Source organism: Curcuma longa, chromosome 4 (genome assembly GCF_044706935.1).
Source record: "Curcuma longa cultivar G26 ecotype Majalengka, Jawa Barat chromosome 4, ITB_CL_G26_1.1, whole genome shotgun sequence".
Taxonomy (NCBI): domain Eukaryota; kingdom Viridiplantae; phylum Streptophyta; class Magnoliopsida; order Zingiberales; family Zingiberaceae; genus Curcuma; species Curcuma longa.
The window spans coordinates 1,122,682-1,136,715 of NC_133864.1; the positions used below are offsets into that span (position 1 = coordinate 1,122,682).

At 31.5% G+C, this 14,034-nt stretch overlaps 1 protein-coding gene across 1 annotated transcript in view; it reads right to left on the reverse strand.

Moving 5' to 3' along the window:
* Window positions 1-578: 578 nt before the first annotated feature.
* LOC141826309 (BAG-associated GRAM protein 1-like) overlaps window positions 579-14,034 on the reverse strand; it is a 31,803-nt gene continuing 18,347 nt past the window's right edge. Inside the window, exons 12-15 of the mRNA XM_074713552.1 lie at window positions 2,233-2,376; window positions 2,051-2,155; window positions 1,781-1,835; window positions 579-661 (exon numbers count right to left, since the gene is read on the reverse strand). Of these exons, the coding sequence (XP_074569653.1) occupies window positions 579-661; window positions 1,781-1,835; window positions 2,051-2,155; window positions 2,233-2,376 (387 nt within the window). The remainder of the gene's footprint in view (window positions 662-1,780; window positions 1,836-2,050; window positions 2,156-2,232; window positions 2,377-14,034) is intronic.

The window sequence follows — 14,034 nt, forward strand, 5'->3', positions numbered from 1 at the left end:
CTCCGCGTGAACCGATCGCGCGAGATGTTTTTCTTTTTTTTGTTTTTAAAACTTAGGTTTTAATTAGATTTTAATAATCAACCCCTAGCTATAGTTCAAAATTATAATTCGGGATAATTTAAATAGACCCTATTAAAACCTATAAAATTATCAAAAAAAATTTATTTTTTATTTTTAAATATTTAGATTAAATTTTTAATTTTAATTAATATATTTTATATTTTAAAAATATCGAAACTATACCGGCACGGTACGATACGGTACCGAAACTGTATCGTTCCGGTCCAAGACCGAAACTCCGGCACGGCTCGATATTTTAAACCTTGTTTCTAACTAAGACATAATTACTCTATTACTATTATTGTGCTAACTTTGTTTTGTAGAAATAAAGTCTTCAGAGTTTGATCAACAAAACGGGGAGGTTCAGTCAACCGATCAGAAGAGGATAAGCACAAATCTATTAGAATCCAAGCCCAGAAGGAAACACAGGCTCGGTCGACCGATCATCAAGATCAGTCAAGTGAACACATATGAAAATTCTAATCGGATAAGACGACATCTGATCTGCAAAGAAAATACTAAAGTTCAGTCGACTTATTAGGATAATCGATCGACCGGTCAAGTTGATTTCGTGGAGATACAATCTGACTGGATCGAGAACCTAGATGGAAATTCAGACAACATTGAAGCTCAATCGACCAGTAAGTGGTATCAATCGATCGATAAAGGCAGAAATCAAGCCTTGTATCTACAAGATTTGATTGGGTACAGTTGATCAATGGTAGGGTCGATCGACCAAAAAAAATATATAAAAGAAACCTCGAGTTCCAAGGCTCAGCAAATCAAAAACTCATCTTTCTTTGTCTCAATCATGTTCGTCATTGTTCTATTGCGAATTAAAGCTTTTCTTGTTCGTGTTGTGACTACTTCTGACAATCTACGATCAACTCCTATCATCTAAAGTTGTCGGTAACAATTTCTTTTAGTGCATTTCATTGTATTTGATGAATAGTAGCATGTTACTATATCATCTTCATTTGTGCGATTTTTCTCATCCTCCGAAAGTTTTTCAAAAGGAGAATTTTAATAGATTACCTATTCGAAACGATCCAAGGGATCGTAGGTCTTGGAGTAGCAGTCATTAGGCTGTGAACTAAGTAATCGTCTAAGTTCTCTCATTTTAATATTTCCATTGCGACTCTTTTATTTTCGTAAAAGAAAGTTTTTAAAAAGAGCTATATTCACCCCCCCCCCCCCCCCCCCTCTATTGCTTTCCTAGACCTACCGTCTCAAGTGATGAAGAAGGTAAATTTATAAGGCTATTGCACATCGATCAAATTCTTTAGCAAAATTTAAGGATAAGGTTAGGAAAGAACTTAGGATAGTTAAGGAGTAAAATACTTCATCCATCATTTGCAAGGGACAAAAGCATGGTTCTTTCCAAGTTGAAAAGATTGAGGAAGAAAATGTCATGTTGAAATTGCAAGTGGATGAGTTGAAGAAAGACTTAGAATGATTCACGTAAGGTTCTAAATATTTGAACATGATACTTGGAAATCAACATGTCATTTATTGCAAGGCTGGTGTAGGGTATAGATAAAACCAAAATGAGGTAGCTTATATATCTTTGGTCGATTGGAACTCATTTGTTAAGAATGAAATTAAGGGTGTTAGGGAAGTAAGGTTGTCAAGGCTTGGATGACTAGGAAGTTTTTGGGTAGCACTTCCGAACCCAATGTTTGGGTACAAAGAGTTGCATTTTCCGTATTTAGGTACATACCTTGGAGGATCACATCAATGAGTAGTTGGTGGATAGTGGTTGATCCAACAAATGACTAGAAACGTAAACAAATTCACCAAATTTGAGCATAAAGACAAAGGAATTGTCTCAATCAGTAATTGTGAGAAATTCAAGGTAACCAGTATAGGTAATATTGATTATGTTCACTTATGTAAACAAATTCACCAAATGTATCTCAGGTTTATGTTCACTAAGAGGTGATGTGACCATCATGTAAGATTGATTATTACATAGTGATAGTTCACTTACATTCAGATTAGTATCTTTTCGAGCTGAGCGATACTCCTCTGTGAACTTAGAGTCATCACTTAATAAAACAGTATAGAATTCCTCAGCTGTGCAGGGAAAAGTTTCCTGGAACAAAAAAGTTAGAGAAACCACTAAAACATAAAATAAAGAAGAAAATATTAAGGAATGAGAAAAGTGGATACCTGCACTATGCTGACTAGAACATCTTCGTTAATGAAATTTTGTATCTTTACACATTCAATTGAACTCTCATTTGGAAGTTTAATCTGTCTCCTACTACCTTCAGCTGAGCTGCTGTGAGCACGCAATGCAGACTGTGCAGTTTCCTGTATTTGGAAGTAAAAGTCCTCTTAAAATGTTGGCATCCAACTGTTCACCAATTATAGTACACAAGTTTGATATCACACGCAACGGGTTAAATATATTATTTATTTAAAAATCTAGTTCAGTAAACATGCAATTTAAAATCAATTTAATAATGCAATCAATTTCAATTTGATAAGTAATATTGTAACTTTAAACTAATTCAAGTAATTATATATAAAATGTTAATCTCTAAAAAAATAAATTTCTAAAATAATCCTAAAACATTAAAATGAAATTGTTTAAATCAGTATTATAATCATATTATGTGAAAATTTAAAAATGAATATTAATAATTTTAAATCTATTAAGAGAAATTTTTTAGTGGTTCTAAAGCTATAACATTATATTATTCATACATTGGATCTCCATTAAAATTAATTTTTACATAGTCATAAACTAATCTTTAAAAAAATTTATTTAGACTAATATAAATTAATTGTTGATGTAGCCAACAAGTTAAACATGACAACAACTTTGTTAAAATATTTATTCCTACATTTTAAATTTGATTATTTATAGAAAACTAGAAGTTTATATAGTCTAAACTAATTGAAAAAATTGTACTTCTAAATACTAAATTTGTTTTATAGATATAAAATATATTGACATAAAAGTTGTTGGTGCAATGAATCACTGGTCAAAGTTGATGAATTTTAATGTTTAATCAACATGTTTAGTGGTTAAGCGATGTGTCAAGTAGGTCAAAGTTGACATGATACTTGATAATGGAAATGTCTAAATGATTCAATATTAACCGAGACTTAATGGTTGGTTGTTCAATATAGAGTTGGCAAGGGAGAAGTCAAGTGAGTAAAAGTTGACTAGATACTTGATAATTGAAGTCCAACCAATGTTGAGAATACAAGTCCTAGCAGGTTGAGGAGAATCGAATATTAGGCACATATAGGAAATCCTAATAGGTCATGGAGAACTAGATGTCGGGTAGTTGATGGGAAGTCCAAGCATGTCAAGGGTGACTAAATATTTTAATAGTGATGGAGGACTACATGCTTAGAAAGGAATGAAGTCTTCGTAAATCTAGGGTAACTGGATGTTAAGCAAGGTTGAAAGTCTCAGAGGAGTGGATCCTAAACAGTGGAAGTCTTAGCAAGTAGAGGTGACTTAAGTTGGACAAGAGGAAGTCTTGATGGGTCAATAATGGTCGGATACATGGAAATGACTGAACTCCCAAAGACAAAGTTTTATGGTACACTATGGAATTCGACTAATGATAGGTAGTCATCCAGTGTGGTCAATTCATATTAAAATCGGAGGTTGTTAAAGGGGCGAGATTCAAATAAGAACTTCAATAACGGTCGAAACCATACCATCTAGTGGAGCAGCCGACTAGAAGAACACTATGAGTCATTGATTAGCAAGGGGATAGCAATGAGACAACTTATCAACAGATTCAAGTCACAAGTGGAAACCCTAAAATTGTGGAGATTTCAGCCAATAGTTTAGAGATCTAGGAGGTTCCAAGGCGAGTATTGAGACATTCTAGAGCCTTCAGAGAGCAAACAAAAGCCATCAACAAAGATTAAGCAATCAAGTTCTTTAGAATCTTTTATTTATTGCATTTATATTATTGTTTTTTGTATCTATTTTGTACTTGTGTGTTGTCGTAAGATCAGGACTCTTGTAAGAGGCTTCTCAACCTCTAAAAGGTGTTTGAGAAGGAGAAAGTTAGTGAGATTTTGGGGTTGACCTATCGAAGCGTCATAGGCCATGGAATAGGAAGTAGGGGTTTTAAACCACGTAAAAGGGTTTGCCTTATGCTTGTAACTTCTATGTTTGTGTTTTTGCTTTCTGTTTTATATTGCACACCAACACTTTGTAGACAAGATTAATTCCAGAGATGGATTCAAAAATGGCATCAGAGTACCACCATCATTCATAATGGGAATTTTCTCTTATTAGAGGTCGGGGATGGAGTATTTCATCATGATGGACATTGAAGATTGGTTTATCTGGATGAATGGCTACAAAAATGAAAAGAAAGGAACACTCGAGAAGAAAAAATGGATCGAGAAGTCAAAAAATCGGATGCAAACAACAAGGTAATACAAATGTTTATAAACATTTCACCTAACAATATTTTGTTCAGGATAGATGAGTACTACGATTCCAAGGAATTATAGATGAAACTAATAAAGTTAACTTTATAAGTCATTCAATACCTTTCTTACCTAGACATTTTCATACCTCTATCAAAATATCATCTGATCCAACTACTTTTTCATGTTGCATCACATGTAAAGTATATTCTACTTCTAAAGTTTGAATTCTATGATAAAAATTTAAATTTCTATACTCCTCTAGCATACTTAAATTAGTTAAATTAAATGGATTACCTAAATCTTTATTAAAATTGATGAAAATACCTCTTCCATTGTTTTTTTATTTCCTCATCATTCACTTAACACTACTAATATATGTTGGATGGTTAACTTTTCTCTAAGGATGACCTTGCAATCTCTATAAATCTTTTTATCTTCTTCTGATTATAAGAAAATTAATTTGCAATTTATTGTTCCCACTTTTAAACGTAACTAATTGCTTTCTTTTTAAAAAAAAATATATATATTAATTATTATAAGTTCATATACTATCGAAAAATTTTCCTTCTTCATTTCTTATTCTAAAATTATAACCCTCAAGCATCCTATCATATTCCTCATTTCTTACTTCTACATGCTCATTTAAATCTTCTCCTATTAAAATCATCTCATTTAGTTGTATTTTTTTTACAACTTTATCTAGGTCTTCCTAAAATCTAAATTTGATGTATTCATCTTTTCTGCAAAAGGTGGAATCCATCACCCTAGCGGCCCCACACGGTCAGCCCCACGACCATCTATGAGGAGGTAAATCAAAAAATTGCCGTTGGCCACGACAGAGGAGGGTATTGTCTCGGCTTCACCGAGATTCGACCCCTGCCCTCAAAAACTATTTATTAATAATTATGCATCTAATCCTACTCGAGGTGCATATATGCTAATTATATTAATAATTTCTTTCACCACCACTATCTTGAGAGTTATAGCCCTATCCCCTTCCGAACTACTCGTATTACTTTATCTTTTAAAGAACTATTTACAATAATAGTTACTCTATTTCTTCTTTACTCCTTGCATTCTCTATCATCTTTGTTATCTCTCCTATCTATTTGTCTCTTGCAAATATAAAATATGAATTCTTCTCTTAATTATCCTATTTACTACTTCTATTATTTTACCAATAAGCATTCCTATATTTCATAGTCCACATCTAAGACAATTAATATTGTTATATTGTTTGTTCTTATCCAACCTATAGTGTGATAACTCTCGCACATCACACACAAATTCTCATGGAGATATAGCGGTCCTTGCCGAGACGTTGTAGTCGGACCCTACAACATGTTCCTTCTAGAGAAAGACCTAGCATTAGCACAAAAGTTTGATGTATCCATTCATATAACACTTGTTTGTGTTTAATACTAGTTGAAAACCTAACGCAACCCTCAACATTTTTCATCCGGAGTCAAAATTGACATTGGTCGCTTTTCCAATGTCTTTACAATACCATAAAATGTGTTTACATTCAATAACAAATTAACTTTTACATGCAATATATCTATGAATGTTAGCCTTTAAATGAACTACTTGACCCCATTTTATAGCTATCAGCATCTATTGTTTATGATCGTTCTCGTGTTGACGACAATCAATTAACTGATGCATTATAATCGTTAGCCGATTCGACAATTAGAGCACAACTTTTTCCCATTAATAGATCTCTCTAGGTTTTTTATTGTAGCAACAATTAACCAGACTTTAGTTAACTGTCCAATCAACTCAACCATGAACAAAAATATTTTATTCATTGACTAATCAACTTGAGTCAACTACCTACAAAACTCTCATTAGTTGATTAACATGTCTCATCAATCGACTAGCAACAACTACAACCTTGAATATAAACATTTTGTTCATTAGCTAAAACCAACTCAACCACTAGTTTTATAACGGCACCCTTCAATCGATTGATACATCGACTACGACTATCCTGTTGGTGTAGGGAGTATCATATCGAACTTATGTTTTGAAGTTAGATTGTTTGTAGATCTAATGTATGCGTCCAATGTGCAATAACTTGACAAGACAAATCTTGGTAGGTCATGTGACCAGATACCAAATAGTGAAATCTTAGTAGATCACATGACTAAATACTAGACAGTGGAAATGTCAATGGGTCAGTAGAGAGTTGAACCAAACACTTAGCAAACGAAGCAAATTGAGTGTTCCAAGCGATTGGAAGGAGTTCGAGCGACCTAAATCAAATATGGTTATCAAATCTAATCATCATCTTCTAGGAGACAGAACAAGGTCCAAGTGACCTTAATGTACAAGCGATTGGAGGAGCTTTCAAGCGAAGGCAAGATCCAGCGATCCAGAGGAAACAGTCACGGAAAGAAATTAACCATGCTCCAGGAGTGCAAAGGGAGTCCAAGCAACCAGAGGTCATTGAGTCATCCTGAGCAAGAGTCGAAGTAGATCAAATTTATAACCACGTCAGTAGGATCTAGGGGACCAGAAAGGTTGTCAAGCGACCGAACAAGTGTCACATCAGCATTTGATAGGGTTCTATAAAAGGAGGATATAAGGCATCTATTTTAGAACACACAAATGCTTATCTTCTATAATCCTCAACTCCTTCCTCGTAATTCTGCTGATCCATTGCGTCCAAGTACTCTTCAAGTTTAAATCAGTAACATCATACTTGTAATTTTCATTTCTATATTGTTAGCTTACTTTGCTATATTGTGTTTAATATACTTTATTCTTGTTAAAAGGTTTTTTCACCTTCAAAAGCTTTCTGAAAAGGAGATCTATTAAAGGGATCATTATTTTACAAATCTATTACGTAATCGTAGCACTGCAAGTATTTACTTAGTTTATTACATTGCAAGTGTATTTAAAAATTATCTTGCTACAAATTGATTTAATATTAATTTCATTACAAGTTGATTTAGTACTTATTTCATTAAATATTAACTTAAAATTTATTACATTGCATATTAAACAAGTTTAGTTAATCTTTCCACTGCAAGTTTAAATTAGTTTTTATTTCATTACAAAGTTATTTAATCTTTAATTCTATTGTTGCAAACTCTAATTAATTGATTGATTGTTTTATCTGTTTTAGTTACTATCAACTCTTAAAATTAGTAAACACACTATTCACCCCCTCTAGCATGTGTACAATCCCATAAACTAATATCAAAGCAGGTTGACCTGATACTACGTTAAGAGAACTCTTGTTAATCTCGGCATAAGTTGGATATTGTAGAAATATCTCACTTGGTGCTATTAATAAAAGTGAAGCTAACTGATGTTAACTCACCTCACTCTAAACTACTGAGACCAAAATTTTGTACTAAGTTGATTGGGCTTGTCATTTTGAATAGTTGTTTAAGGCACGTGACTATCCAAAGAATAGCCTATGAACCTCGCCATAGCCTGGAAGCTAATTTAAAAACAATCACTTGACTAACCCAAAGCAAAGTTTAAATCTAACTTAGGGTCAGAATTACATTTTTGAGTTGGGTGAAATCATAATTCTAAAAGCTTACAAAAATCCTAACCCAAGCCTAGCTCAAACCCAATTCAAACCTAACCCAAACCAAACCTAACCCAAGCCTAACCCTTCCTCTATCCTAAACTTAATAACAAACACTTGTTTGCTATATTTTTGTGCTACTTACCCAAGATTTTTCAAAGTCTTGGAGCATTTTCTTCGTCTTTATGGCCTTACAAGAAGGATACAGTGTCTCCCATCCTCTTTTCGATGGCAATAAATTTGCCTATTAGAAAGGTAGTATGGAGTACTATCTTATGAACAAGATTGAAAACTAGAAGATCATCAAAGACGGTTTCAACTTGCCAAGAGACCTAAATAGTGAGCTAGCAAGACTAAATCAATTGTACAACTCTCGTGGCCAAGGAAAAGAATTGTTAGCCCAAGTCAAAATGAAACTCAGATCAAGTCAATTAGATGGCATTGATGGCTACAAAACAAGCCTCAAAATTTGAGACAGAGTTTGAGTTCGAGTCAGCATTAGAGCACCGCCAAGATTTAATTAGTGAAGCAAATGATTCCACTGATGAGGTAACAAACTCTTTAACATAAAAGTTTTACACTATTATTTCTTTCTTGTCGAGACTAACTTTGACTCTTCAACTAAGAAGATTCAAGTGGAATCTCAACTCAAGCGTCACAACTTGAGGAAGAGAATTCTATCTTGAAAACTAAGTTGACGAGTTAAAGTTAATATTGGAAAAGTTCACATCAGGGTCCAAATATTTAGATATGATACTTAGGTCTCAGTGTGCTATATACAACAAGATTAGACTTGGATTTAACTAAAGTCAACATCATGTTTCTTATATGTCTTTATTAGATAGAAATAGACTTGATTGTGCTAAACGTAGAATGGCTTGGATTCCCAAGTCATACTTAGTTAACCAAGTAGGGCATAACTCGTATTGGATTCTAAATCAAACTCATGTTAACTCTAGCACAAATCTACGAGTTAGAAAAATTTTGAAAACAATAAGAAATAAACCACCAACTTAGGGTGAGTTAAAATTAGTTTAATATTTTATTTAAACTAGGATGCTCCTCACATGTTAATTATTGATATTTGTATTATTTATATTTATTTATTTATGTACTTGTTTATTTTTCTTTTAGTAGAAATGGACTTAGCCTAGGATCTATCGTAGATTTCTTGAACCCATAGATTTAGACAACCTTCGCATCTCACAAATACTTTAAGATTAACTATTTGTGTATTGAGTCACGTAGATGGGCATGAGATGCTAGGACCAGACCTTGTTCCAGATGCTTATGTTTGTACATAGATATGAACCAAAGTTAAAAACTCAAATCGATCACTTAGGTGACCAACTCATTAAAGGCTTATGTCCCATAGGCATTTAAGCTGGAAATATTGGTTGGGCATGTTAAAAGGGTTTTAAAATGTATTTACCTAAAAATTATTTTTTATATAGCTAACATGGCTAACCTTAAACCTAAATTCTATGAACAGTTCTAATCAACCAAATCTGTTCAAAGAAACCTACTAAACCTAGGGTTCCAAAATATTCGTAAGATGCTACCAGATTGACCTAAGTTTGATTATTATTGATTAGACCTTGTGGTTAACTTAATGTTAACTAGTGTCACTTAAACTCATCAATTAATTTCTTACTTGATTTTACTTGACTTAATATGGATATTTGAACTGTGTTTGACTGGCTTTGACTTAATTTTATTTGACTTTAACTTTCTTTATTATTATTGCTATGTAGTTGCATCTTTTAAAGTCTATTTTAAGCCTACTAGTTGATTTCAGATACTTGTTTACTTACTTATTGAGTCTAATTTACTTACTCTTATTTACTTGTTGACTCAAATTTGCTTATTTATTGATGCTTACTTGTTGGCCAAAATTGAAGCTTACTTGTTTGACTCTTATTAATGTCGACTTGTTTTCTTTATTTTTACTTAATGCAAGGATTAAAATACCAAGCCGAACTGCTCGATACGACCAATTTTTACCGTTCTGCCGGGGACCGACACCGGCACTCGATCGGCACAGCACGCGCGCGAGAAATTCACGTCATCGCATGCGTCTGCGCGTGCGTCGGGTTGCAGCACAGTCCACGACAGAATGAATCAATTCAATTCCTTCTGTCGATCACGATCGCGAGAAGGATTTCATTCAATTTCTTCTGTCGATCATGATCACGAGATTGAAAAGGAAAAAATTATTTAAACGACGAACACTTACCTGAAAGCATCAGTGAGGACAAGCGGCAACGCGGCTGCAGAGGCTCGGCGAGGCGGCGACAGAGGCTACCCGGTGATCAGGTACCAATCGCGGCACCATCGCGGTGAGATCGTGAATCGGCGAAAGTTGAATCGCAATCTCACAAGAAAAAGTTAGGGTTAAAAAAATAATTCAATATAACGGTTTTAATTAAAACTATTATATTTAAATAAAATATATATTTATATGTTATAATAACTATTATATTGATTATATCAATGTTGTATTATATTTTTATAAAACATATTATTTAATATATATAAATATATAAAGTATTATTTACTATATCTAATTATTAATTAATAATAAATTATATAATAAATGGTAATTATATATATTATATAGATTAATAATTTATTAAATAAACCATTAATTAATTAATATAATTATAATATATAAATTCATTTTTATTAAAAAATAAAAATATTTAAAAAATTAATTTCAATTCATATTTATAATTTATTCCAAATCAAATTAAAATTATATATACAAGTACGTAATGGATTATTTAAAATATATATAATTTCTAAATAATTATTATGTAAATGATAATTATATATTATATTAATAATTAATTAATTAAATTATTAATTAATTAATATAATTATGATATATAAATTTATATTTTTATTATTTTTTAATTAAAAATTATAATTCATATTTATAATTCATACAAAATTAAATCTTAAAATTTATAAATTACAATAGTTTGAAATTTAAAAAACATATTTAAAATTTTAAAATAATTTTAAAAATCTATAAAAAATTTTAAAATTTTATAAATAATTCAAAATTTTTTAATTATTAAAATAATTTTAAAACATAAAAATTTAAATCTTTAAAATAAATTTGATTTTATAATATAATATAAATTATAGATATAAACATATGAATTATAGTATTTAATACACATATTATATGAAAATTTATGTAGAAACAAATCATCCTTCCTTACGTCAATTTTCAAGGTCATTGCCTAAAGAGTTTAATTCACTTATAATGTTTGCCTCTGAAATAAACGAATTGCATTCAAATAAAACTCTTGATAACCTAATTAAAAAATCATCTAAGGATAACTTAGAAGAGTCCTCCAATGATATTTTAAATAAGCCCTTTAATGATGTGATATAGGAAGAAACTCTTAATGACTTAAACTTCTTTGGAATCCAATCAACTAAATACTAACCATAAGTTTGACTCAGAATATAATACATTATGTTACCTATAGAAGTCAAAAGAAGAAACAAAATAAGTTTTTTAAAAAGTTAGATTTACTATTTTCAAACTTGAAGAATTTAAAACAATTATGTTAAGTTAATGCATGATTGAATTGTTCTTGAAATTTTAAAAAATAAGATATTTTTGAAAATTAAGATGATTCTCAACGAAAATTAATTTTCTGAGTTAGATTGGCGTATCATAAATGTGTTTGCAAAGTTCCAAATTTTTCTAAGATTTTTGGTAAATTTCTGAAATTGTCATACCAGCACAGAATGAGAAATATAGGCAACTGGAGATATAATCAATCTACTAAGATAAAGCCCGCAGAGGCAATCAAAAAGTTGTTTTTCACTGTGTTTGCATAAGTAAAATTTAGGGTTCTCACTAGATTTAAGTTGAAGACTGGAACAGAGAGGATATGGTTATAATGTAATTTTTTTATATTATCAAGTGGGGAGAAGGATAAAGTTTTAGAGAATTAATTTCCTTCGTGATTGACAAGGATATGGAACTTCTTATTTTAAAGTTTTAGATACTTTAAAATTTTAAATTGAAATTCCTGGCTAATGGGAGCTTAGGTAAAGGGGGAGCCTAGGATTAAGTCTTATTTGCATTTATTGCATATGTTGGTTCACCTAACTTAAATGGATTGTACGATAGCAAAAAGAGGAGATTATTGGTGCAATCGTATCCCAAGTGGTCAGATACTTAGGTTTCAATGTTTAGCAAAAGGTTTAGCTTAGGCCTTACTTTGTAACGACATATGTATTTGAGTGTGCAAAGACTTAATGGATACGCATATGGAGATAACTTGACGTAGCCAAGGTCATAGTTACCCAATAGCTCAAGGTCTATGAAGATCATAGAAGGGGAAGGATGATAGGGTACATCTGAGGAAATACAAAATAAAAGCATTAAAGCGCAATTGTGCTTGGGAGGTGAATTACATAATTGGAGCATGAAGAATGACAAAGAGCGAGTCGAAGGCTCAAGTGCATCCAAGAAATGAAAAACTCGACAGGAGATGGCCTTGTGGCGGAGATAGTTGTATAGCAAGCTGATAGTTGAGAAGATATATATACTGAGAAGAGGGTAATTCTCAACTTAGGCGGGCTCGGCCTATAGATTGGTCGTAGTAGACATGCCAGTTGATTGCCCAATAGACTAATTAGTCGATTAATGCCTATGAGTATTTAACTAGTGAAGCTTAAATAAAATAGTCGTTGATAGAAACAGCCGTGATCATGGAATGAAATTTCAGAACATGCTGAGCGGCATATGCGGAATTTGATATTCCATCCGCCACCTGGCACCGGCACTGCGAGCCACCACGACTCACAATAGCCTCCGTGAACTTATGGCAACCTCCGAGTGGTCACGGAGGTTGTCACGACCTCCATGCCGTGACGACCTTCACGGGGTCATGGGGGTAGCACGATCCCGTGACTTCTTTTTTAAAAAATTATATTTTATTCGTATCTTTAATTTTTTTTTATTAGGTTAAAAATTTATTTTTTATCTCCCTTATTAATTTTTCCTACTTCTTAATTTTTTTCCTTTTTTATTCATTAACTTTTTCTTCCTTGTTAATTTTTTTACTCTTTTGTCTATTATTTTTTCCCCCTCAGTACAAAAAGAAAAATAAAAATAATATAATTTCTTATGGATGGTTAATTTTGTTCTCTACTTATCTCTTTATAAGATAAATAGAGTAAAAAAAATTAATCCTTTAACTTTAAAATGATTATCCTTTTTCACGAGATAGGAAACAAACTATTAAGAAAGATAAAAAAATTAAATATAATATAATTTTTAACTTAATAAAATATACTACTAATAATAAACTAAATTATTCTATGTACAAATTTGATTTAATTTAACCTAAATTGACTTTTATTTAATAAATATTAAATATTTCACAAGATGATATTAAAACTTAAACTCAATATTACATTTAAATATAACTCAATAATAAACATCTATAATGATCAAATATTAATAAAAATATTTTTAATTAATATATTTTATATTTTAAAAAGTATTGAAATCATATCAGCACAACATGATATGGTATTGAAACCGTGTCGTTCCAATCATAAATTGAAACTCCAACACGATTCAAAATTTTCACCTTGGTCGTGATCCAAAAGAACCAGTCTGAATTAATTTAGATTAGTTAACAATTGATACTGATGAACAATTGATTGTTGAAACTAGAAGAACACCTCAAAGACATAATAGATAGATCAAATAAATTAGATTGATTAATTGACTAACAGTATAAATTAGTCAACTGATGGGGTGCTAACAAAGCAAGATTGCATCAACGAAGCAATTCAAGAAGAAGACTATTATAAGGGTTCTAAAAGCCATAAATTAACAAAACAATATTTACATCGACATTCTGTAATTTTATTTGTGTTTTTTTTTTGTGAACCCTAATTACTCTCTTGTAAGCCTCTTTATGCTAACCTTGAATAACATATAAGAGGTTTCTCCATCTCCAGCGCATCAGTGA